Source organism: Acipenser ruthenus, chromosome 3, assembly GCF_902713425.1.
Source record: "Acipenser ruthenus chromosome 3, fAciRut3.2 maternal haplotype, whole genome shotgun sequence".
NCBI lineage: Eukaryota > Metazoa > Chordata > Actinopteri > Acipenseriformes > Acipenseridae > Acipenser > Acipenser ruthenus.
In genome coordinates, this window is record NC_081191.1 from 87,900,365 (window position 1) to 87,924,825 (window position 24,461).

The 24,461-nt window shown below is 37.3% G+C and overlaps 1 protein-coding gene across 1 annotated transcript in view; it reads right to left on the reverse strand.

Annotated features, from left to right (window-relative positions):
* LOC117394379 (contactin-associated protein-like 2) overlaps window positions 1-24,461 on the reverse strand; it is a 545,795-nt gene that overhangs the window by 33,851 nt on the left and 487,483 nt on the right. Inside the window, exons 16-20 of the mRNA XM_033992589.3 lie at window positions 23,375-23,545; window positions 11,065-11,283; window positions 7,541-7,777; window positions 4,624-4,848; window positions 3,235-3,368 (exon numbers count right to left, since the gene is read on the reverse strand). Coding sequence (XP_033848480.1) covers window positions 3,235-3,368; window positions 4,624-4,848; window positions 7,541-7,777; window positions 11,065-11,283; window positions 23,375-23,545 — 986 coding nt within the window. The remainder of the gene's footprint in view (window positions 1-3,234; window positions 3,369-4,623; window positions 4,849-7,540; window positions 7,778-11,064; window positions 11,284-23,374; window positions 23,546-24,461) is intronic.

A 24,461-nucleotide genomic window follows, 5' to 3' on the forward strand; every position in this document is an offset into this window, starting at 1 on the left:
TTTCCCACTAATACATCCTTTGTCTCAATTTAGTTTTTATCAGGAAGCAGACTCACATTCCAGTTTATTTACTTACTTACATTTCCCAGTATTGGAGGCTGTGTGGTTCAGTGGTTAAAGAAAAGGGTTTGTAACCAGGAGCTCCCCGGTTCAAATCCCACCTCAGCCACTGACTCATTGTGTGACCCTGAGCAAGTCACTTAACCTCCTTGTGCTCCGTCTTTTGGGTGAGACGTAATTGTAAGTGTCTCTGCAGCTGATGCATAGTTCACACACCCTAGTCTCTGTAAGTCGCCTTGGATAAAGGCGTCTGCTAAATAAACTAATAATAATAATAATTGGGGTCTACTTTCACGACTGCAATTTCCTAATACAAGTTTGCCACAGTGTCCTCTATTGGTGATTGTGCAGTCTCTCATGCTTACACTATGCAATCCTTACCATATTTCTTTAATAAGGATTACTTAGGAAGAAAAAGAAATGATTGTAGAACCAAACAACTAATTCATTTTATCTTTTTTGTAAAATACTATAAATGACTTGCTTTTAAATTCAATTGCTCCTGTTTTTATTCGAGTTGAGTTTTTTGTAGTTCTTAAATGAGTTACATGTATAGCATACAAAGTGGTGGCAGGTAGCTTTCCATTGCTCGTGTGCATATCTACATTTTGAATGAAGTTTGTTGAGGGAGAAACAATCTTATTCACTGCTCCTTTGCTCCATGGCCACGCATTGCAATGTAGAAATACAATGATAATGTGTTTGTAGATACACATTTCATTTATGAAGGGCTTTATCTCTAACATAGGATTTTCTCCTTTGAAAACTGGAATAAAGTACAAGTACAGGAAATCCATGGATCTGAGACCCATCCCCCTGTATTCTATGAACTAAAAACACTACATACAAATATAACGGCAGTACTGTAGTTTTATATTTATCACCACAGTAAAATATGTGTGATGTATAGAAAGTAAGAAGCATAAAATTAAACAAGTTAGCCTTTTTTCCCTTTCTGTGTTTTGAGTAATCATGTGACAGTGCTTTTTCCAAGGGCCTGAAAGGTATTATCTATTTTACCTTGCAGCTGTTACTGCAATAATCAAATTGTGGGTCCACTATGCCTAGTGTTCACTCATATTAATGGGAAGAAAGGGGATAATGTGACACAATTAAATAGCTCTTTCAGACTATTTATGGTAAAAAACATTTTTTTAAAAAAAATGCAGTTCCTTTCCGTTCAATCTGACCGACTTTTGATTTGATTCTCAGAAAGGGTAATTAATCACCATGCCACAGAAACATACCCTGGAGAGGATTCAAACCTTGAAAAAGAAATAAAAATTATAAGAACAAAGAACTAATTTCCTTAAAAAAAGATGTACCCTCCCCCCCAAATGTTTTGTTTACAGACTGACATTGTGGTGCATGGTTTCCTAATGTTTTGAACAATAACAACAATAATAACTAAAAATGGGAGAAAATAAGAGCCCATTAAGGTGTCAATAATTAAAATACCAAGAATGGTGTACATATATAACAACTGAATGAAGCACAACACATATGCTATAGATTTAGAATGAATCCAGCTCCTTTTGCTTAAATTGGGATGCAAAGGTACCGTAGCCCAGAGTTTCAGTTTACCAACAACCGCTCATTTTAGACCCCTTAGGACCAAAGACACTTTAGAGGAATGGGCTTAATGTACTTACAGGATCAAAGAAAGATACAAAGAACAAAATCGACACTGAGAGCGCAGCAAGTGTCAATTTAAGCAATGTTCTCCACTTGAGTTCTGAGTGCCAACGTGGCCCTGCTGCTGACTGAACTTAACTTAACAGACTGGACCCTGGCTTTTCATTTCACCTCTATGAATTGATGCTGAAAAAGAAGCATCCACTGGGAGTAGTGGAGATCGACATAATGCACATTTGTCTTGATTAAACTTAACAAGCTCAGTCAGCCCTCTATAAATCTCTTTGCGCAGGTTTCATTTGTCACCAACGTGGATAAGACCAGAAAGTATGCTGATCAATATGTTGATAATGCCCTTTTATTTTGACCAAACATCTCACAAAGTAAAACTGTAAAATAAATAACCAGATTACAAAATGAAGCCATAGCATAATATCAGACGTATTGTTTTTGCTTTGCTCTTGAAACAATTTACTTTGCTGTTCAGACACAAACACAACTGGTTGTTACAGACAGTAAACTGCAGCATACAGGATTTGACAATACACTTGTACATAGAGTCTTTATGTACTGGAGAACCAGACTCAAGACCTAGATGGTTGTTTGATATTTTTCAGCTTCAAATAAATTACAGTTAAAAAGTCTTCAACTTCATCTTTACAATAACACATTTGTTTTTCATATAGAAAATTCTAAGACCTACAAAATGATGTAAATATATATTAGGTAAGATTTACTGGAATTCTTTTTTTAGCACCATGTAAACCTGTTTGCTTGAGGGGTCTTGCAAATCCCTACCAAATTGCAAAGTTTTATGAAAATTCTTTGCCTTTTGTATGACGAACGTGGTTTATTTCTCCAATCACAGGTATTTAAATGCATTTTTGCTTGTAAGTGTCTCGATCTGTACAGAAAAAAAGAACCAAATTTGAACAATAATTGTGGAAAAAATTCTTTACATTTACAAAGTTTAATTGCATAATATGTTCATAGGGTCCTCTTTATATAAATGTATAAACCTGTGACTTAGCCCCCAGGCTTACTGTATATGTGTGCTGACACATGTTACACTGTGACAGAATTCACCAATGAATGGGCTTTGAGAGGAAGAACTTTCTAACCAGTTATCATCACTTTGACATTCGCTTTATTAAAAAAAAGAGTGGTCCGCATTTTCTGTGATTTTTATACAAGAAATAACTTTTTAAAATGATACCGCATACGCAAATTTCAAATAAACACTAAAGTGGATTCAGCCCCTGGCATTTACTGTATACAGTTTGTTTGTGCAATTCTGGGCCTGCTTATTGCCAGATAGGGCCAAAAAAACCATTTATATCAACTTAGTATAAACATTCATTCTTATCATAGTCTCCGCTTAAATTCAGACCTAATTCAATTTTATTGTCATATCAAATTCTGACAGGCCAACAATGCACAACAGTTTTCATAAGCTTTCAGCTTCCAACTCGTTTGCTAACTTGTAAGGTAGATTCCCAACTTTAAAGCGTTCCTGTTGTCATTTGGCCACAGCTTTACCTGCAGCTGGATGTTTTTCTCGTGCCTGGAGATATTCACACTGTGTGGTTGTCCATTAGCCATGTTCCTGTGGTCCACGTCTATCTTGAAAGGCTCCTTCGTGCCACCCAGGTTGTACCTAATCTGCAGAGTTCCTGTCAGAGAAACCAAGAGTCTTTCTTAACTACATCCTTAAGGAATAATGTACCCTGACCTGACCCTATATAAGACACACATGTACAGTAGAAACTCAAACAGAGATGACCAGTGACTGCATATCGGATACACAACACAACAAAGCATGCTTTATTGTGGATTGTGCTTTGCGCATGCTGATAACCACAACACAACATGTATCATTTAAGTGTTATTCCAAAGCTGACTTAAAAATGAACCTTTACACATTTCAGGCAGCAATTGGTTTGATAAAGGCTAGGGTAGGGTGGTTCTCAAGTAGGTTATTCACCCTAGTCATTTCTGCTTTTTCTTCTTGCTAAGACAATTGGAATTGTCTCAAATGCAACTCCCCCATATTCTGCAAATATGCAAATTTAAACGGTGTGAATGTTTTATGAGATTTTTATAATGCCTCAATTCATAAAAATACTGCGTGTATACAATTGCAATAACTATGTATTAGCATAAAGAAACCCTAGCAGACCACAGCATTACCTACAATGGTAACACGCAAATATTTGGAACTCCTATAGCATAATAGTCTTGATAGCACACTGGTACCAATATGTGCCATGCCACAGCAAAGAATTTCTGTAATATGTTTCATACCACTCTGATACCAATGACATATCTAAATATCAATATGCAAACTTGTTGGTACAAATCTACCAATTTCAGTATTGTAGTTGCCTCTTTGCTACCATGTTTTCATATATGCAGCACCCCATTTATAAGTCACTGCATTGCCAGGGAAGAGCCTTATAGTGTCCTAAAGTCAAAGATATGACAACAAAAAAAATCAAATTTTCATGTCTGCATGAAGTCTTTGGGGTTTGAACTTGCTTTTGTCACTCTAAAGAGCGGACTGAAAGAGATTACTTTCTACAGCCACAAAATACATTGCAAATGAGAGCTAAAGGGTTTAAAGAGATTGTCACCCTCCACATATTTCTTTTTAAACCCACGAAAAGAAACAAAAACCCTGCGACCCTCTTCATTTATTGCTGTGCTGTGATGCTGAACGGTTTTATAATTCTTTAGCTTTACAGGCTGTATCTTGAAAGCAAATGAGAAATTATTTAAGTCCGCTGTCCCTACTGAGAGGAAACAGGGGCCTCTGGGAATGCTAATGTAGCAGCCATGGGGTTATATATATATATGTCAGACAAGCCAGGAATTAAGTGATTTCAAATAGCAAAAGAAGCCCACGCACAGCCCCATGTCCCTGCTTACCATTTTGGTGGAGTACAACAGCTAGATAGTCTTGCACGTAGGAGCTGATGTAGAGGAGAAGGCTGGGAGTACTGGTGGTGCTAAAGCTGAATGCCAGGTCCTCCCTGGTCAGGTTCAAATTCGTAGAGGCCTGCGGAAAACTCTGCAGACTGTCCTTGCTTGCTGCTGCCTGTGTCAGAAAGTTGTATCTTATCCAGGTTCCAGTTTCAAAGAAGCCACCCACATCTAAAGAGATGGAAGAGTATAGCGTACATTTACTTCTGTTGTATTCTTTCTGCTATCGGTTGCTACCATTTTTGAACTATGCATTGATCAAAAAATATTTAAAAAAACAATTGGAATTGCTTTTTACATATATCCACATTAATCCTCTAGGTAGCCTTCCATGCCAAGAATACAGTCTTTGGAGAAATCATCTAGTTAACAATCTGACCGTGCTGCAGAGTGCTCTTGTTTACCATAAAAAACAGTGTATAAGTCGCACTGGCGTATAAGTCGCCCCCCCCCCCCCCCCCCTCCTTTTTTTGAGACAGCAACTTCAGGAAAAAGCCTATAGGTCACAAAAATATTGAGAAAATAGACTTATACAAACGTTTTTTTTTTTTACAGTAATTACAGTACAATTCTCTATAAAACACCTCCACTGGTTGTAAAGGACTATGGATACAATCAATACACAATATATCAATTTAAATGTGTATTGCTGTTGATTTATTATAAATAGAGGAGATATAAGAAGTACAGGTTATATAATCTTGGGGTATATGGACACTGCTTGTCTGTTAGTCTACTGCTTTTCTTAATGTCATTTTAGAGTTTTGCATACATCTAGAGAATCACTTGTCCGGTTGAGAAGAAACTTGCAAACACTTCATGTCCTGTTAGTTATGTGGCTGTTCCGAGTGATCTGTGTGTCCATATTAAGCTCAGTAGGGTGTGCTATGCTCTGCCTATTCCATAGTACATACATTGAAAATATGTGGGAGAGTGATAACAATCTCAAACATTAGACTGGAAGATGGCATATTAGCAGATATAGGTAAACAGTCTCATTCATGTTCATTATTTTGAACAGACTGACCCTACATTTATTTTAAATTAAAAAAAGACCGGGAAATTGATTGAAATTGCTTATTGGTGTGACTTTTACCTGTTAAAAGGAACACTGTAAAGAATGCAGTTTGTGTTCTTTACATTTTCTTTATATTACATCTTCTTGTGCTGTGAAATACTTAATATTTCATATTTTCAGCTGCTTTAACTCTTTTGTTGCCATTTTTAATTGATAACAAGCGAAGTCTGCTGGCTGATTAGTGCAGGCTGCAACAAATCATGAGACTTGAATAATCTACAGTGAAATGAAGACATACTGTAGCTTCCCTGAGTTTCCTGTTTGATTTGCCATGAACTGTGCAAGTTCCCATTAAAGCAAAAAAAAGTCCCATTACCAAAGAACAGTATTGCTAGACCAATGAGCCCCTCTGTTTATTAGCATCCATGTTTCATTTAAAAGGACTGTTTTTTATTTATTATTTATCATACACAAAACCTTATATAGGCCTGTGAGACCAATCATTTCTGATGTAAACGTTTTACAGAAAATGAATCAGGAAAAACAGACCTTGGCTCACACTGTTTATGTCTGTATGTGGAGGGCTTTGTGAGCCGTGCTAGCATGGTTCCAATCCTGTACCGAGGTGCCGATCCCTTGGGTTAGGGATGCATGCCAGACTGGGCCTTGTCTCCAGCATTCAAAAGCTGGGGAACATTGCTCTGTGTTTTATAATTTTATTCCCATTTAGTGCCATTATCAAGTTTTTTCATAACTACAGTCAGGCAGGTTCCCTGTAGGCCGAGCTCTCAGAATTTAAATGCACGCACATTTTTCTGCTTTAAACGCATGTTTAAAGTGCCATTTTTTTATCGAGTTGATAAATGAATAAAATACAACGTGAAAGAATGATAGATCTGATCTCTGGATTAATTGCATCACAACCTCATTGCAATGCAGTGGCTCGCCAACACAGACATCTGTTTAGTGCAGTGATGCAATGCCCCTCTTTATACAGATCCGCTTGAGGCTGTTTGCTCCAATTCAGGGGTCCCTTTCACACAATTCCAAAAAATATAAAACCTGTTTGGCGCTCCAAAGGGTTTATTAATGTATTAGTCAGCAACCATTGCTTTCCAAAAAGCACATGCAATTATTTGAACCTGCAGGCTATAAAGCTGGGATATAGATTTTCGAATGTGCAGCCCTCGAAAACCATGCAGATATGTAAATATGTATACAATGTAAATCAACACCAACACCAAGTTATTATAAATGTGTTCATACATTTTTCAAGCTCTGTTACTAACTGTAACCAATGTCCCTCAAGACTTTGAATAAAAAAAGCATTTACCATGTAATATATATTCTCTTTTAATGCTGTCAGTTATTTTGGTGAGTTTTATGAAAGCAATGAAACCTCAGCATTTTGCACTGTACAGTGTTTGCTGGGAAATGGACTCAGATGCTCAGCCATGTGGCAGGGCATTCTCTTTTCTTCACTAGGTTGCACTGTTTGCTTAGTTTTCAAGTCATATTGCTGTAGGTACAGGAGTACTGCACTGATTGCAACTTCACACTGCAAGCTCATCAGTGCTAACCACTGCATCTCCAGCCTAAAAGCAATGACAATCACAGTTCTTCGGCATTTGCCTAAGTACCTTAGAGGCTTTCTGTTTTAGGTAAATAATTCAGGCATCATAAAATACATTTGTGGCTCTCTTAACTTGCTCTCTTAACAGCTCATGGACCAGAAAAAGTCTATATTTAAAAAATGTTTAAAAAGAGTCTGTTTTGGTAAAACTGGTAAATTGGATTACTTTCTAACTAGATCCTTTATAGCTGCAGTGCGCCTGTAATAGATACCTTTAGTGCAGAAAGGTCCGTCATATGCAGTTTTGGAACAGTCACATGAGTAGCCATTGTACTTCTCTATACACTTTCCCCCATTGCGACAGTACATCCCATAGCTGGTGCAGTGGCCGGAACAGCCAGGCTTCACCCCAGGGGTGACCTTCGCCCTCTCCTCTAGGTCAAGGGTCACACCGTTCATTTTCAAGGAACGGATGCATCCAAGGAAGCCTTTTTGTCCTCCTGCAGCACCTTGAAGGAAAATAAATAAATACATATATAATGACCTAACAATGTTGAACAAAAACTGCAAAAATTTCCTGCAATAGACTGTATAATACACATCTATGCATCACTGTTACTATTATTACTATTAGAGAGAAGTACAGCTGAGATTGCACCACAGTCACTTTGTATGGAGTAATTGCTTTATTTTATATTATATACAAAATACAAAATAAAACATTGAACAAATCCCAGAGACATTCCTGATCATATTATAATGATTTTATTTGTAAAATGCATGGCATGGGTGAATGAATGGATGGATGGATGGATGGATGGATGGCAGCCTTCACAGCATTGTGCTCACACTCTGTCACCCTGCTTTGTACTAGCATAAACACTGCAGGGAATCAATGTACTGTTCATTCTTGACATCTGATATCGAGCTTGAGCATTGAGAAAATACAACAAATCAAAAACCAAAACTGTGCAGGCAGCAGGCAGGCATGATAAGTACAGTAAGGAACAAAAGAAGAGAACAACAAGAGGAAAAACTACAGCTAAAATACACAACACAAACCTGCTGGTATTTATGGAACATATACCAGCCCATAATCGCAAACCATTAGTGCAGCAATTCAAGCCAACAACATGTAAAACACCAGGGAGAGTGTGTTTGCAATGAGATTAACAATGGCAGTATTTAGATTGGACGTTGTTTAGATCAATTGAATAGACATCAATGTAATCTCCTTTTTTGGTTCTGGGTTTGATGTACAGTATTGAAAACCATTTAAATTCCATTATTATTGGAATTCCAATGAAGGTTTTTTAATTTCTTCTCACAAAGCCTTGTTGTCCTTACACCAAAATGAAGAATTGTTAGATCTAATCAGACAAAACCTAATATTCTACCTCACAAATGAATATTTTACCTGATTTAATTATTTGACTAAAATAATGGCAACCTGTGTGTTGCTGAGTGCCGCAACCTGGGCTGGCCTTTCAAGAAACTAAACAAACACTCAGTCTTGAGCTAATCGGGCCCAGAGCCTATCACACTGCTTTACATCTGTAAATACGTGCTGCATTAATATCATTAGGCTTCTAGACTCTGCTATTTAGGGGTTGATGGATTATTAAAGTCTACAGATTTCTCTGATAACCACTTAATCACATTCTGATTAATGTCAGCATGAAAGCCATCACATTGCACTGGAACCTGATTAGTAGTTTTTATTTCTCATGCTGGGCTCACACTTGGTATACAAAGGATTTTTCTCCAAGCAAGTTTAGTTGCCGACTAATGCTAAATTAGTCTTGAAACAGGGGCAGGAACTAAAACAGTTTGAAAGTAATTGCATTTAACATAATATATATGCATTTCCTTATATAAGTCTCAAATGTCCAGTTTTGAAAGAAACTCATGCTACAGTAAACATGTATTTTTATTTTATATTTGACACTACACTTGGTTTTGCACTTGCTTGGTCATTTCCCCTGGAGGTTGAAATGGTCCTACCCTTTCAATGGCATCTTTCCTGTCTGTGTCAGTATTAAATGCAACATGGTTGTTACTGTTTATCAGTCTTCACTTCTCTCAAAATCTTGAACACATTTAAATATCTGACACCAAGTCACATTATGTTAGGATTATAAATGTACTTTAAAGGTGTCATTTTAATGCACAAACACATTCTGTTGGAATTTTTCATACATCCGTAGCCAAAGCTATCTGTTGTGAAAAATATTTCATTTGAATGTAGTGTTAGAACTGTGCTCCTTGCTGGGAAGTGAATCAAAAAAATAGCAATTCTACTAAATATCGTCATTAAGGATAATCCTTTATTTTCTGAAGCTCTACATTCGAGTGAATAATTTATGAGCATTTAAATGATTTAGAAAGATCATTATATAATCAGCAAAGAGTAATTACACAGAAATACAATTAAAACATTTCTAAGGGGCTCCGACCATGGCAGTGGAATAGCCTGGACTCGCTGCTCTCACCACACACCAGCAACCCCTGTAGACTGGCAGGGCACCTGCAGGCTTGCCTGTAAGCTGCCCAGAGCTGCGTGGTCCTCCGACGCTGTAGCTCTGAGGTGGCCTACAGAGTGAAAAGAAGCGGACGGCTGGCACACATTTCGGAGGACGTGTGTGTCCGTCTTTGTCTCTCCTGTGGCAGCGGTGAGTCGGGTTGAAATAAAAAAAATAATTGGGCTTTCCAAATTGGGGAGAAAACGAGAAAAAAGAATTGGCGATTCCAAATAAAACAAATTAATAAAAAAAAAATAAATTAAATTAAAGCCCTACTACCTTAAACAATAGGGTGAAATTGCACGTGTACATAACATCAATACTTATTTGTACATGTAAAACAGATTTGTTTTACATTTATTTTGCTTTTCATCGGAAAATCAGTCTGATTTGATGGAATCTAGGTGCAATTTACTGTCCTCATTGATTCTATGCGTAACACGCTCCCTCTGGTTTCTGTGGCTGCTCAGACAATCAAAGTCAAAGCAGTGATAAGAACATTACAAAAGAAAATGCAAAAGGTAAACCAGTGCTTTCTCATAGTTGAAACTGATTATAACCACAAATTCATTAATGATCTTTTACATTTTAACTGTGAGGTGCCTTGGAATGCCGTGGCATGAAAATGGCTATATACTGTAAGACACAGATGCAATTGTATTGTTGTATTGTTTTGTACCACTGGTAATTAAATAAATTAATTTTTTTATGTTTAACAGCAGTTAATTGGATTATCATACATTAAAAATGTAATAACCGAGACTTAAAACAAACAAACAAACAAACACAATCTTATGTAGCACTGGCATAACAGAAGTCCCTTTTTGTCTTCCACATGTTTTCTGCTGCAACACTATAGATTTACTGTTAGCTGGGGGTCTTATTATCATACAGTACTGGTATATAATCCCCAGTGGGGGACACTGCTGTTGTACCATTGAGCAAGGTACTTTACCTAGATTGCTCCAGTAATAACCCAACTGTATAAATGAGTAATTGTATGTAAAAATAATGTGATATCTGTAAAAAAAAAAAAAAAAAATTGAAATAATGTATAATGTGAATGTTGTAACAATTGTAAGTCGCCCTGGATAAGGGCGTCTGCTAAGAAATAAATAATAATAAATAATAATATATAATTAGAATACCACTTATCATGTTATTACCATTGGAAACACAACCCTTACCTGGTTCAATGGTTACCATTCTAATAATTCTGTAAGGGACTAAGACTGCCTAAACAGTGCTTGTATTAGGCAACAAGGGTCTCATACCAACATAGAGCTGACTGTAGAGCTCCAGCCTGGTGTGTCCTTGTGGTGGAGCCTGTCGCACCTCCTTGTACAGCTGGTCCAACTGGAGACTAGCCTGCTTCACGTTGCGTTCTGCCATGACCCTGTGCCACTGGTCATCATTCAGCGGTGTGGATGACCTGACGAGGAGTTCAACAGGTCCGTTTCCAACATCAAAGGAGAAGGAGACCTCTGTAGGAGCTGGAATAAGAAGAAATAAAGATTTCTGAACAAACACAATAGACACTACAGTATAACTTATTATACCACGTCGGTATACAGCAGAGGCGGTCGTCCCTATAGCTGGAGAACACTCATCCAATTGTCATGAAACTGGATATCAACGTTATTGAGAATATCAGAATCTGGGGATATATGTATGTCTGTATGTCACACTTACTGTACACATTCTATTATATTCTGTACATACTGTTGATCTACATGGTGATCAACTTTTTGATCATACTGATATCTCTACCTTTGAAGTTACTGATTTACTTGTTTAGTTTGTGTAGCTGTCCGAGGCTAGTAGGTGCAAATATGCTACCTCATAATCCCCAGCGAGCTTAACGATTTTACATAGAACAAATCCATTTTAAGGTACTTAATAGATCTATTAATAGAGGTCTATTAAGAGGTCTATTAACCTCTTAATCTCAATACAACTTCACAAATATGACAAAGTCAGAACGACACAAAATGTTTTCTCAATACAACTCCACAAATATACAGCCTTACTCTATTTGCTGCTTGGGTGATATTCATTATTAAGGGGGTAGGCATTAGACAGAAGTTAATGACACCATGCTTTCTATTGCTCAATTGTATTTACAACCAGTTTGATACAAAAAATCAGGCTTTTATCATGATTTCCTTAACTAAGAGAAGTGTAATTAATAAGTCCTCCATGATAAGAGAGTCATTATTCTCTTCACTTCACTGACTTTGGATGCAGTGTAAAAGCATGCTTTATGTCACAAGCTACATGATCCTCTTAGGGAATAAAGCCCTTTGCCCCTTTTTCTGCTTTTGGAGATGACAGTCAGTGGATAATTCAAGGATATGATATTGAGAAAATTCAAGCTGGGTACTCCTATTAGTAACCTGTTCTCCTTGATTAAAAACAGTAATGGAAATTAACTTTTAGTTACATTAGTGCAGAACAGTATCCAGACCCAAATGAATTTACAGCAAGAGTTGCCTAATACTATTCAATTCATTTATTTCTATGGCTACCGTCATTTAATTTGAGGCTCTTTGCCACTTGATATCCCGTTTGAGTCTGGGTCACAATGATACAGTAAATAACCAGGAAGAGATAAATATAATCACCATGTTGTTTCTATGTATTATAATTATTACTATCAAGATACTTGTTTCATGATGTGTGGGGATTTAAAACTGTAATGTTCGATACCTGTAGTACATTAAAGATTCAGTATCATAGTTTAAACATCATAGTGTTATACATGTATTCTTTTTCTATTATAAACAATTTTACCAAACCTAAAAAGCATTTTTTGTGTTACGTTTTGCCATACTCTCGTTTTCCCATAATAGACGTAAGCTGTCATAAATATACTCCATCCTTGTCAGTGGAGGACAATGACACTTGGGTTAGCTTTTTTCTAAAATGAATATTATAAGTTCATAAAATCAAGTTTGTTCAAAACATTTGCAAATTATTTAAGAGCTGCATTTCTGGCCTCAGCTCACAACCAGAGTAGTCTTGGTATTTAATTTACTGTATACAATTACTGTTGCAGAAGGCAATGTAAAAATTATGTTTTAATGGTGTCTAAAATACAAAAATACAAAAATGAAATATTTCTAAAACTTCATTCATCCCTGCTGACCCGGAGCAGCTACTGCTTGTCATTTATCTCAGGGAACTGAGAAGGTGTGAGAATAAAAGATGTATCTACTGATATTTATCATGGTGTACCTGCTACTACCTGAAAGAATGAAGGTGCTAATTACAGGACTACAGACAAATATGTAAACATACCACCAAGCTTCGGGATAGATTCGAGTAACCCTATGCAGTTCATAATGCAGAAAAAGTACTGAAAGTTATTTCAAATGATCTCGGAAGATAGGAAACAGCACAGCAAAGTCCAGTACAGCACAGAGGTATTGTTGATACTAGCTATTAAACAATGGCAATGCAATAAAAGTAAGATCCATCCATTATCATTAACCGCTTACTCCTTTACAGGGTCGCGGTGAGCCGGAGCCTAACCCGGCATACACAGGGCGCAAGGCGAGACTACACCCTGGGCGGGACGCCAGTCCATTGCAGGGCACCACACACACACTCACACACACAGGGCAATTCAGAGTGACCAATCAACCTGGACAGCATGTCTTTGGACTGTGGGAGGAAATTGGAGTACCCGGAGAAAACCCACGCGAACACGGGGAGAACATGCAAACTCCACACAGACAGTACCCTAGGCCGGATTTGAACCTAGGACCCTGGCGCTATGAGGCAGCAGCGTTAACCACTACGCCACTGTGCCGCCCTAAAAGTAAGATTTAAGCTACAATATCATGAGCTTTGAAGACGTTAACGGGGGGGCAAAATTCCTTGAAACATCACAACTGGAATGGGAGATAGAAGGGCCAAAGCAATTCAACATAGATTGTTAGTGTATGAAGTCACCCTGCCGTCCCCACGTTCATAAGAATATTTACTGATTACATTTTAAATGAGGATACATATTCAGCAACAGACTGGTGAGTTAGATAATATTTCAGGAGAGAGTGAAAGTAGTAAACATTGAAAAGCAATCAGCTCAGGCCCAGTGCTCTGGAGCCCCAGAATGTAGTATAAATCAAACATCCCTGCCATGCTTTCCAAGCAACTAAATAAAACAGAGCTCAGCTATATCATAAACATTTGTTCTGAGGGCAGCACATCAGTTATGATAAACGTATGAACAATAGTACTCCATAAATCAGTACATGATTACATTAGAGATCACTTATTTTAAAAAAAAGGTGAATTTTACAGGGTATTTGTTTTGAAGCAGCATAAAACAAAGAGTTACATTAGCTGTCGACCTTTTTGTGTGCAAAATAAACAGCTACACTATTGTATCTGTCTTTTGGGTGATGTTGCTAATGCCGGGTTTATTGGACCAAATACAAACAAAATCTAAAGCTTAGAAAGGATTATATCCAGGTGATTAGGGAAAGCGGATCATCTTTGTTATCATTTCTACACTAAAAAGACAATAAACATCTTGTTTGTATTTAGCTTTAACAGGTGTTGAGGGATATGGATGGGGTTTTGAGCCATTGGAGAAGATAATTGTTCAAACCATATTAAAATACAGGCCCAAACTCAACTGATCTGACAGATTACCTGGGATTCTAGCCATTTTTCTTGGATGAATAAAATGTACTGCATTGTTTCTTGAATATTAATTTACTGATAAATGCTGCTGGTAAGCCTCCAGTATGTGCTACAAATCCCCACGTGTTTCACATGAATTTTAGAAAATGCAAAACAAAAACAAGATATTTTTAAGTATAGTACCTAATTCTTAACACTAGAACTGCCGCGGTTATACTCATACCTAAAACCACCGCCGACAAACTATCAGATACAACTCAAAAGTTTTATAAAAGGGTTTATTTTCTAACTTACCATATATAAAGCACTACTTCAAAAAATGAAAAACTATAATAAAATAAACATTTCAAAAGAAACTAGTGTGTAAACAGGTGTAAACAGGTATATGTACATACAAAACTGTAAAAAAATGAAAGTCATTTTTAATTTAAAACGAAAGTAACATATGTTTTCTCTTGCGTGTGTCATTCGGTGCAGCACATAATTCAGATTGAGTTGCTGCAGCCATTTCTGATCGAAATGTTTCTGCCAAAGTGCTGTGGCTAGCTTCAAGATGAAATCTCTCCTACAGATATATTCCTGGTGCACTCCTTGTACAAAACAAAGGAATTGGTGGTTGCCAGGTCCAGTAGAGATAAGAACAGGCTTGTATATAAAAATAAATAAGAATATTGTAGGATATATTCTAAATAAAAACATGTATTGTAAAAGGCAGTCAAACTGACGGCTTTGGCGGTTTATAACTTCCTTGTTTTCAAGAGCCTGCCTTTTCAAATGCCGTCAAGGTACTTAATACATGTATTTAGGAAAAGTCAGATACACAGAGTAATTAAAATTTGAAAACCTCAAACCGTCAAAATGACTGCCGTGGTGGTTCTAGTGTTAATGTAGTAGTTTCTACATATCTAAGCAGGCAGAAAGAATGTTTCTGTTTGATTTCTTGGGTGCACAGAGTACCCATTTGTATTTGTTCTTCATACTCAGAGGTGTCATCTCTTCTGTTTATTGTACTCAGATCATACTCGGATGATATCACTGAAAGTGACCACATGGTGCTTTAACACTAGAACCGCTATATTTTTGAACTACCTAGAACTGCCATGTAGTGACCCGTACATTTTAAACTGCTTCGTTATGAAAATGAAAGACATACTATCAGATACAATCATCATATCTAACATTTGCATTGCAGAAACACCATATTTAAATGGAAAATTAAACATAAAAGGCTTTATTTTTAAAATGAGTCCATATACAGCACGACTACAAACAGTGAAAAAATATAATAAAATACACATTTCAAAAGAAACAGGTATGTACATATACCTGTGTACAGGTGTAAACGGGCATATGTACACAGAAAACTATAAAACTGAAATTATTGTTTCTAATACTACATAAAAAAAATAAATAACACTACTTCCAGTATGATGGCTGCATTGTACTCTATAGAGGAGCATACGCGTCTGCCAGCTGACTGTGCATGCATCCAGGAGCTGTGTTGTAAACACAGACACAGTTCCACTGAACACTATTGTGTAAACATTTATAAACTGGTACATACAAACCTGTAAAACCAAAATGTTTTTTCGGCACATAAGCTGTTCTTTATAGTAATAAAATAATGACTTGGATCGCATTATTGAGGAGTTTGGTGATAAAATGAGTGATCAAGAGATGATTTATCGGTATGCACTACTATGAAGAGTTATGTGAAAAATGGGGTGGAGCGGGGCTGGAGATGCAGTACTGAGTGTCCTGTTGATATGCAGTGCCTTTTAAACCTGTTTTACTGTGAAAAAAAATACTTTTAAACAGCGCGTCTAAAATAAATGGTGTGTGTGAAATTAAATTGGACCTGACGCGACTGAGACGCGCTGAATAAATGGACCGCAAAGGGTTAATGTTGATTTAAGTTTTGATTGTGAAGACCTTATGTGTATTTTTTTATTTGAGCAATCTATCTGTGAAGAACTAGTTCCTCCTCCATCTTACATGAATTGTCTCTCTATCCCGAGACATGAGATTGACAGTCATCACTGCCCAACTAATGCATTTATTTTTACATAGAAGTAACAAGTGCATTTTTTTACTTCTGTATTTTTTTTAACTGTGAACAATTGTCAGAAGGGATACCTGTATGATCCGAGTCTTTGGCACACACCCATTTTCTGTGCGCTCATAGCATACATACTGTACGCTAGTTTACTAGTTATTGCTATAAACATGTGTTGGGGTTTTATACAATGGACAGGAGAAAGTTAAGATAGATGCTACTGCAACTGAGCCCACCGGATCATATTATGAAGCAATTAGTACATTAGATCCAAGCTACAGGGATGTGAATGGTGTAAAACATTAATATGCAAAGGCACATATTTTTAATAAATAATTCCTCTTTCTAAATCAAAGTCACCTCCTGCCTTTAAAAAAGACCATAAATATTAAACAACACATTGATATGCAAGCTAAAAAAAAACCTATAATCCCTCTGAAGATGTCAAGGAGAGATGCAGTGGGTCTTTTGAATGTAATTCTGTTGCGGGATAAACCATGGTACTCTGTATCTTAACCAATGGACCTTCATGCAGTCAGTTTTATAAAGAGTGTATTTGGATGCAGTATTTTCAGAAACAATAAAAAGTTGTTCACAAGAAAAAAAGTATTTAATTGTTGCTATTTATCATTAATCTGTTGTTGAAAAGGTCTGTGAATGTTCAGAAATTATTATTATTATTATTATTTATTTCTTAGCAGACATACAATTACCCATTTATACAGTTGGGTTTTTACTGGAGCAATCTAGGTAAAGTACCTTGCTCAAGGGTACAGCAGCAGTGTCCCCACCGGGGATTGAACCCACGACCCTCCGGTCAAGAGTCCAGAGCCCTAACCACTACTCCACACTGCTGCTGTATTATGTTCTTGTTTGTAAATGGTGCCCTAAAAATAAAAAAAAAGTACAATAAATAAAAATAGAGGCTCCATAGAAAGAGTAGCAGAGGCTGCACTGGGACCATCAAGTCTAAATGGATGTTAAACTGGAGCGTTTTTGCTTGTCATGGAACTTCCATCTCTTCCACCTACAGTACACTCTACTGCACTATTGCAGGTACTTAAACATGAAATTACCCTTGTTTACCAGGGTGCCACTATATTAAAACAGATGAACAGGTGTCATCATGCTTAGCTGGTGCTGAGTAGTTAATTGAGCAAATCTTTCATTTTGCTCTGGTAGTAATTCCTACTTTCCTTAGTGTGACATGCATGATCCTGCAAAGGTGGGGGGGGGGGGGGGGAGGGGGGTGTTGGAAGCCCTGTTTGAAGTGGATTAAACAGCCAGGAGGCGACAGAGTCCCAAGGTGGAGAAACAGACCCTAAAGACGGAGCAGAGTTTAGCTCAGGGGATCGGGGCAACCCCACCAGAGATAGTGAGGGGAAAGGAGAGCGTCTGTAACACTCAAGCTTCGTCCATTAGCGGAGGAGGTGAAAAACTGCATACAGCAGCAATTTTTGTTTGTAATTTGGTTAACAGTATTTATTTTCTCTTTTGTTTCACCTTCTGTTAGTACCATTATTTTGCAGCACCAGTGGGTGCTTAAACGGACTTGTACCTCCACCAGCTTATCGTTGTCAGTATAAGACTCCCCAAATACAAGGGTGCCCCCTTCTGTGTAACTAAATCATGTGCGCCTGTGTGGCATTCTCAAAGAGAACTGTCTGACTCCTGTGTCCATCTATTCATCACCCACACCACACTGTCACACTTAGGTTTCTCAGCCTTGATAGGATGGCCGGCACAAAGGTGGAAAGAAATGACTGAGACTGGGAATGATGAATGCCTAGCTTGTCTAAAAACTCCACCACATCTTTCATTTGGTTTCACAGACCTCAATTAGCTCTAGTCATGGACCACCTTACCTAAAGTAGCATTCAGTATTCCAGGATTAGTGCTAATTGGGGTCTGTGAAACCAGCCGTAAAAGGGGTATAATGGTTAAATAGTGTTGAACTTTGGTAACTTTAGTAGTTTTTGCATATCATGATATTGTAGCATCAGGGGATAAACACTACAGTATTGTTATTAAACGTATACGGCTGTTTAACAGCATGGTAACTTTCTATTTATGTCATATTATGTCAATGTTCATTTAAGTTAATCAATGGTCTTAGTCAACAACAAATTAACCATTTTGTTAAGTTATGTGCAATAATGTCCAGGGAAATGGTTTACAGTTTAAAGAAAAAAAACAAAAAACAACAACGTACTATTCTGTTCTATAGTGCGTTAGAAATAGATGAATATGTTTATATTCCAGCACCAAGTATATATATAAAAAAAGTATGACCTTTAGGGATTATTAACATAACTCTGGCAATATGAAACTATGATGTGACATTGACTCATTTACTGCTATGAAAGTGTATGACCTTAAGGATGCAGAACAAAGTCCTTGGCCTTAATCTGCCCTCCACCACAGTCAATATTTATATGCATAATATACAGCAACTTTCATTTCTCATTTAGTGCATTCGTGCCCGCATATTCTGATTGATAGCTCCTTGTCAATGACCAATGAAAAAACACTAACCATGTGGGCTTTTTTTCATCCACTCTCTTTCCCAAAATAGGTTTAAGTTTTCCAAGCTGCAGAGGCTGACCAGCAGGGTGTAAAAATAATTAGGATTTTTGGATTCACAGATGTATGTAAAAACCTATGGACATGGTAACTCTCAATCTTTGCCAGGGCACTCCTGTGCTGCTGACAAGTGAGAGAACACAGGGGAATTGCTTGACAAATGGACTGGCTAAGCCCCTGTTTCTAGTGGCTTTCTTTCACAGTCTTTCACCCGGCATTCACAGCCAAGGGTAGAACTGAAATCTTTTGAAGCAAACTTCTTACAAGTCAACTAAATGGCCTATTGATTAGTTGGGGCGCCCGTTTAGATTAGGACTTTAGGGAGGGCATGGGTAGGTGTAAAAAAAGTGATCCACAGCCAAGGTTGACTTCACCTAGGTGATAGTCTAAAATAATTACTCTAGGAAAGAGTGGCTGCCTGCCCAAAGAATGCAAGGGGTCCAGCTTTGTTAAGATGAAATTCTTGCTACAGTTAACCACTAGGTCCTAGTAGCTCCCATGCCAGATAAAATATTAACGCCATAGAAATGCACACATTATATGCACTAGGAAGCCATCTCCTACACCAAATATGAAAGGGAAGGGGCATAGAACAAAAAAAAGAGAAAACAAAGAGACAGGCCTATCTTATTTTTAAGGAATAGGTCTCGGGACTCATAAGGCTGTCACAGACGGTTCTGGCACATCCCTTTTGTGTTATAAGTCATTAGATCCTTTTGCATGGAAGGCCTCGGTTGCAAGGGTGTGTGGTTTTTTGATGGATCCAGATTCAGTTAAAATGTGTTTGCCCACTGACAATGGGAATGAGAATGTAGAGATGGGAGCCCAGCTAACAAGATTGAAGTTTTTGAAGGTATCAGGCTTTTAAAGACTGTCACCCACACCTGTGAGCAGAAACTGACCCAAGTCTGTCACAGCTACTGGAAGCAGGCTCATCTTTGGGAAACAAAATGAAAAGGAGTTAATTGCACTGAAGGTCAGGCTGGCCTGCTGAAAGTTCCAAACCTCCCTTATCAGGCAAAAGCATCTTTTTAAATTAGACTCAGAGTCTCAAAACATTCTGATCCAGCAAGAGCAGAATGGCAGAAACTATGGAGCACAGTTAATATGCCAGAAGCAATGGAACTAGGGCCCGGACCAAATCAAAACTTTGACAACCCGCTAATCGCACTTAACAAAAGTGTATTTCATAGTGTGTTGTCTTTTTTTTTGTAAGTATCTTATTTCTTCTACTCATAAAAAAGAAAATGCTATTAAATACAGTTTTGTTAAGTGTGATTAGCGGATTGTCAAAGTTTTGATTTGGTCCCAGCCTAGGTTCGATTATAATAAGAAAAAACAAAAGTTAAATAAATAAGAAACCTAATATAATAACATTAAATAAATGTATGAGCAGTCCTAAGTTTTAATATTCAAGGTTTTATTTGCTGCATGCAGGTGCCCAATTAAAAATTAGCCTCTTGCCTTCTGTATATATTAATGAAGTAAAATAAAATTGCAGTTTATAAGAGATTGCTATTGACATATCTGAATTAGAACTACATGTTATAAAATCGTTTAAAGTATAAACTGTAACTTTACATATACAGTGAACCGATTTGTAACCTCGTCCTTACCTGCCTGTAGTAAAAGCAGTGTTGAAAATGACTCATTGGTTTTGACCGATGAAGCGGGGATTTTTTGATGGTCAGCGATTTAACAGCCAAGATCCTCTCTATAATGAGTGATCTCGTTAATATTAATGAACAAAATACCTTTTGAATAACATAAATAGGAGTTTATCTTACAATAATCATTTTCTATATATAACAGAAATTAATTAGAACCTGGCAGGAAGAGATGGGAACGGAAAGCGTAGGACGTGTTAATATGTTAAGATATTGATTTGAAATAATGAGTATTGGAAAATGCTTACGATAGCGTTTCATATTAATCAACCGTAAAATTGGCAAAAAGCAGACGTTGTCTTAAAACCTGCTTTAACTGGATTTTGTATGAACAGTGGTCAGACTTTCAGTCACTACAACACTATGGCATTCTAATATGCCATATGCCATAGGCAGCAGTATAGCGTAGTGGTTAGGGCTCTGGACTCTTGACCGGAGGGTTGTGGGTTCAATCCCTGGTATGGGACACTGCTGCTGTACCCTTGAGCAAGGTACTTTACCTAAATTGCTCCAGTAAAATCCCAACTGTATAAATGGGTAATTGTATGTAAAAATAATGTGATATCTTGTAACAACTGTAAGTCACCCTGGATAAGGGCGTCTGCTAATAAATAAATAATAATATTAATGATAGCCTTATTTAGATATAAATAACTGGATCTTCCATTAAAAGCTTATAAAATAGCATCTCTTTTAATAGACATACTGTATATACTTGTATTATATTTGGTAGCAGCAAGGACCCTGTGAACTCCATTTCACCTAATTTTAAGAAAAGGAGGGGTGGAAGATAGTGAACCATGAACTCACATTCAGTTAGTTTTAAAAAAGAGTTGACCGGATCCTTCTAGAATATATAATTAAATCAAAGATAAGAACTGTCAAGGCATATTGATGATCAGATTTAATTAGGACTCCTGATGTATTCAATGGAGAGAAAATCCTATAAAAACCAAGGTAAATCCCCAGTCAAGTATCGCTCGATTTGCTAACTACAAGTTGTGTGGTCCATGCTCTGAAGATCTCTGAAAAACTGATTGCTGTTTGGTCGAAGTCAAGTCTCTGCCTTTTGAAGACAGTTCTTATTTTTCAATATATCTACACTACACTTCCATATACTAGAAGGTAAGCACATATTTTAATTTAACCTCTCTTTTATATTGATGCATTGCTATAAGGTAAAGGATTTATGTTTTAGCTGTTGAGAGTGACTAGAAAGTAGCGGTGGGCGCTTTGGCTTTTTGCATTTTATAGCCTGAAGGCTAAGCATATGATAACCATTTGTATGACTGTATTGAAGTACTAATGCTGTTAAACCTGTAAAGGCACTGGAAACATCCAGGCTGCCTATTAGCAGGGATCCAAAGTGGTTGTCAACCAATTGATGAATTTTTAAAGCATTTAATAAACCGAAAAAAGCACAACTACTGCTCTGATTCATTAAAACTTGTCATACAGCCCGCTCAGCGCACAAGCAAAACCAATTACAGGAGTTTTGAACACCTCTGTCCTCCTTAAATGACTCCCCTGGGTTTAAGAGTGTGCTCAGAGCATATATATATATATATATATATATATATATATATATATATATATATATATATATATATATATATATAAATAAATAAATAAAAAGAGTACCTACAAATCTGACAAGGCCATAATCACAACAAGTTTATTTAAAATGCTCCCAATCATCATTTAATCTCAATGAATGTTTATAAAACACTCTCCTTCAAAACTGTCCTAAAAAACATTAATTAATCCTTCGTCATCGGCAAAGGAAGCAAATGCACCCCAGTGTGTTTAAAATAAACAAGCGCAACTGCTTTTGACTTGCATAATAGATCGCTGAGAGTTGCAGACTAGTTGGGATAGATGTAGAAATGGTGTATCACTTCTAAAATTATGGATTTAGCTCCACAGATATATTTTTTAACCTTGTGTTTCCAACATGTTAACCCTGTATAATATGTGCCCCCTATATACAGAACTTTGATAACAGCACTACTTGGATTGGCATTCATTTTTACTTTCTTTGAGGTTTGAAGCCTTTCTATCTTCTAATGTGTAGAAGTTCTGTTTATGTACTATATTTATTTTTCAAGAAAAATACTGAAGCTGCTTTTGGTTTAGATTTTTTTTAAATAAATACAATATTTTAAAAATGCTACTATGCTATTTTTGCTACTTCTGGATTCACATTTGTTACTGTTGCTGTATGTTTTTTTTTTTTTTTATCTCCAAGACAGGACCCACCTGCTTTGTAGTACAAACCAAGGCTAAGAAATGGATAATTACTAAAAGTGGTCATAGTTACAGATAGGGAGCAAAATGTTTTTGTAGCTTTTGGAGACTTGAATGAACCAGCCTACAGATGAAAGCAAGGATAATCATTGGGATAGCTGACTCTTGGAGAATAGTGTCCAGAAGTATTTGGCAGATATTCATTGTGGTCCCTTCAGGGTCAGGTTCAGGACACATTGGTGAGGCAGTTTGGTGATGCATTTACTGCACTCTACTGTACATATTGAACACAGCTCAGGGGTTATAAATCAGGAGTTAGAACTCACAGCCTTCAGCCATTGAGGACCATGCTCTAGGAAGTTAAAAGGAGAAACTTACATTTTAGCTCCAGACGAATGAAGTCTGTATTGCCCAAATTTTCTAGAAACACACCATAAGGGGCAGAAGTTTTGAAGTAAAAGGAGATGTCCGCGCTGGTCTCTCCGTGGAAGGTTGAGAAGTGCAGGTAGGAAGAGGGAGTGTTGAAGGCAGCAGCATTCCAATAATTACCTGTTTGCAAGAGATAAAGAGACAGTCAGTCGTGAACTTATGTTTATTTATTTTCTCCTTAGTTGCTTTCATTAAATTTAATAAAGTCATATTTTTTAACAAGGGCTATGTCTTTATTTGACTGTTTTATTCAGTTTTATGTACTCGAGAAACACAACCGTGCTTCTACTTTTGGGGACCGAATCAAAGAGGGTATCCCGCTTGTAACCTGTAGTACAGGTATTTGCAAACCGAGTATATATGACCCAGTGTGCTTGGATGTGCGGTTGTTGTGATGGGTTGTGTCGCTGTTTGCTGAGTACCTGCAAATCTGCGGGAAGGAGCTGGGCTTGCGGCTGTGAAAGCTGCCATTGAATGCAGAAACCAGTAATTGCTAAAAAGTGACATGTGCTCTAGGCGACGACTAAGGCCGTTACCTAACACTAACCTTATGTTATTTAGTTACATACTGAAAATGTATCATAACGGGTTGCAAAGTTAAACTAAGTAGTTTTCAGTTTCGGGTAAACAGCTAGTTTGGGGAAGTGAGTCCGATCGTCTACATCTGGATCCTGCAGCTGTCCATGCACACTGGGATTGTTAAAAGACCAGTGTAGATTACAATAAAAACTTTTCTGAGGACTGTATAACTTCCGTGGATTACTTCTGTTGCCTGTTTAGTGGATTGTGTTTGCTGCTTTGTCGATTGGACTGGCCTACAATGGATAATGGATACAGGGCAGCAGTGTGGAGTAGTGGTTAGGGCTCTGGACTCTTGACTGAAGGGTTGTGGGTTCAATCCCAGGTGGGGGATACTGCTGCTGTACCCTTGAGCAAGGTACTTTACCTAGATTGCTCCAGTAAAAACCCAACTGTATAAATGGGTAATTGTATGTAAAAATAATGTGATATCTTGTAACAATTGTAAGTCGCCCTA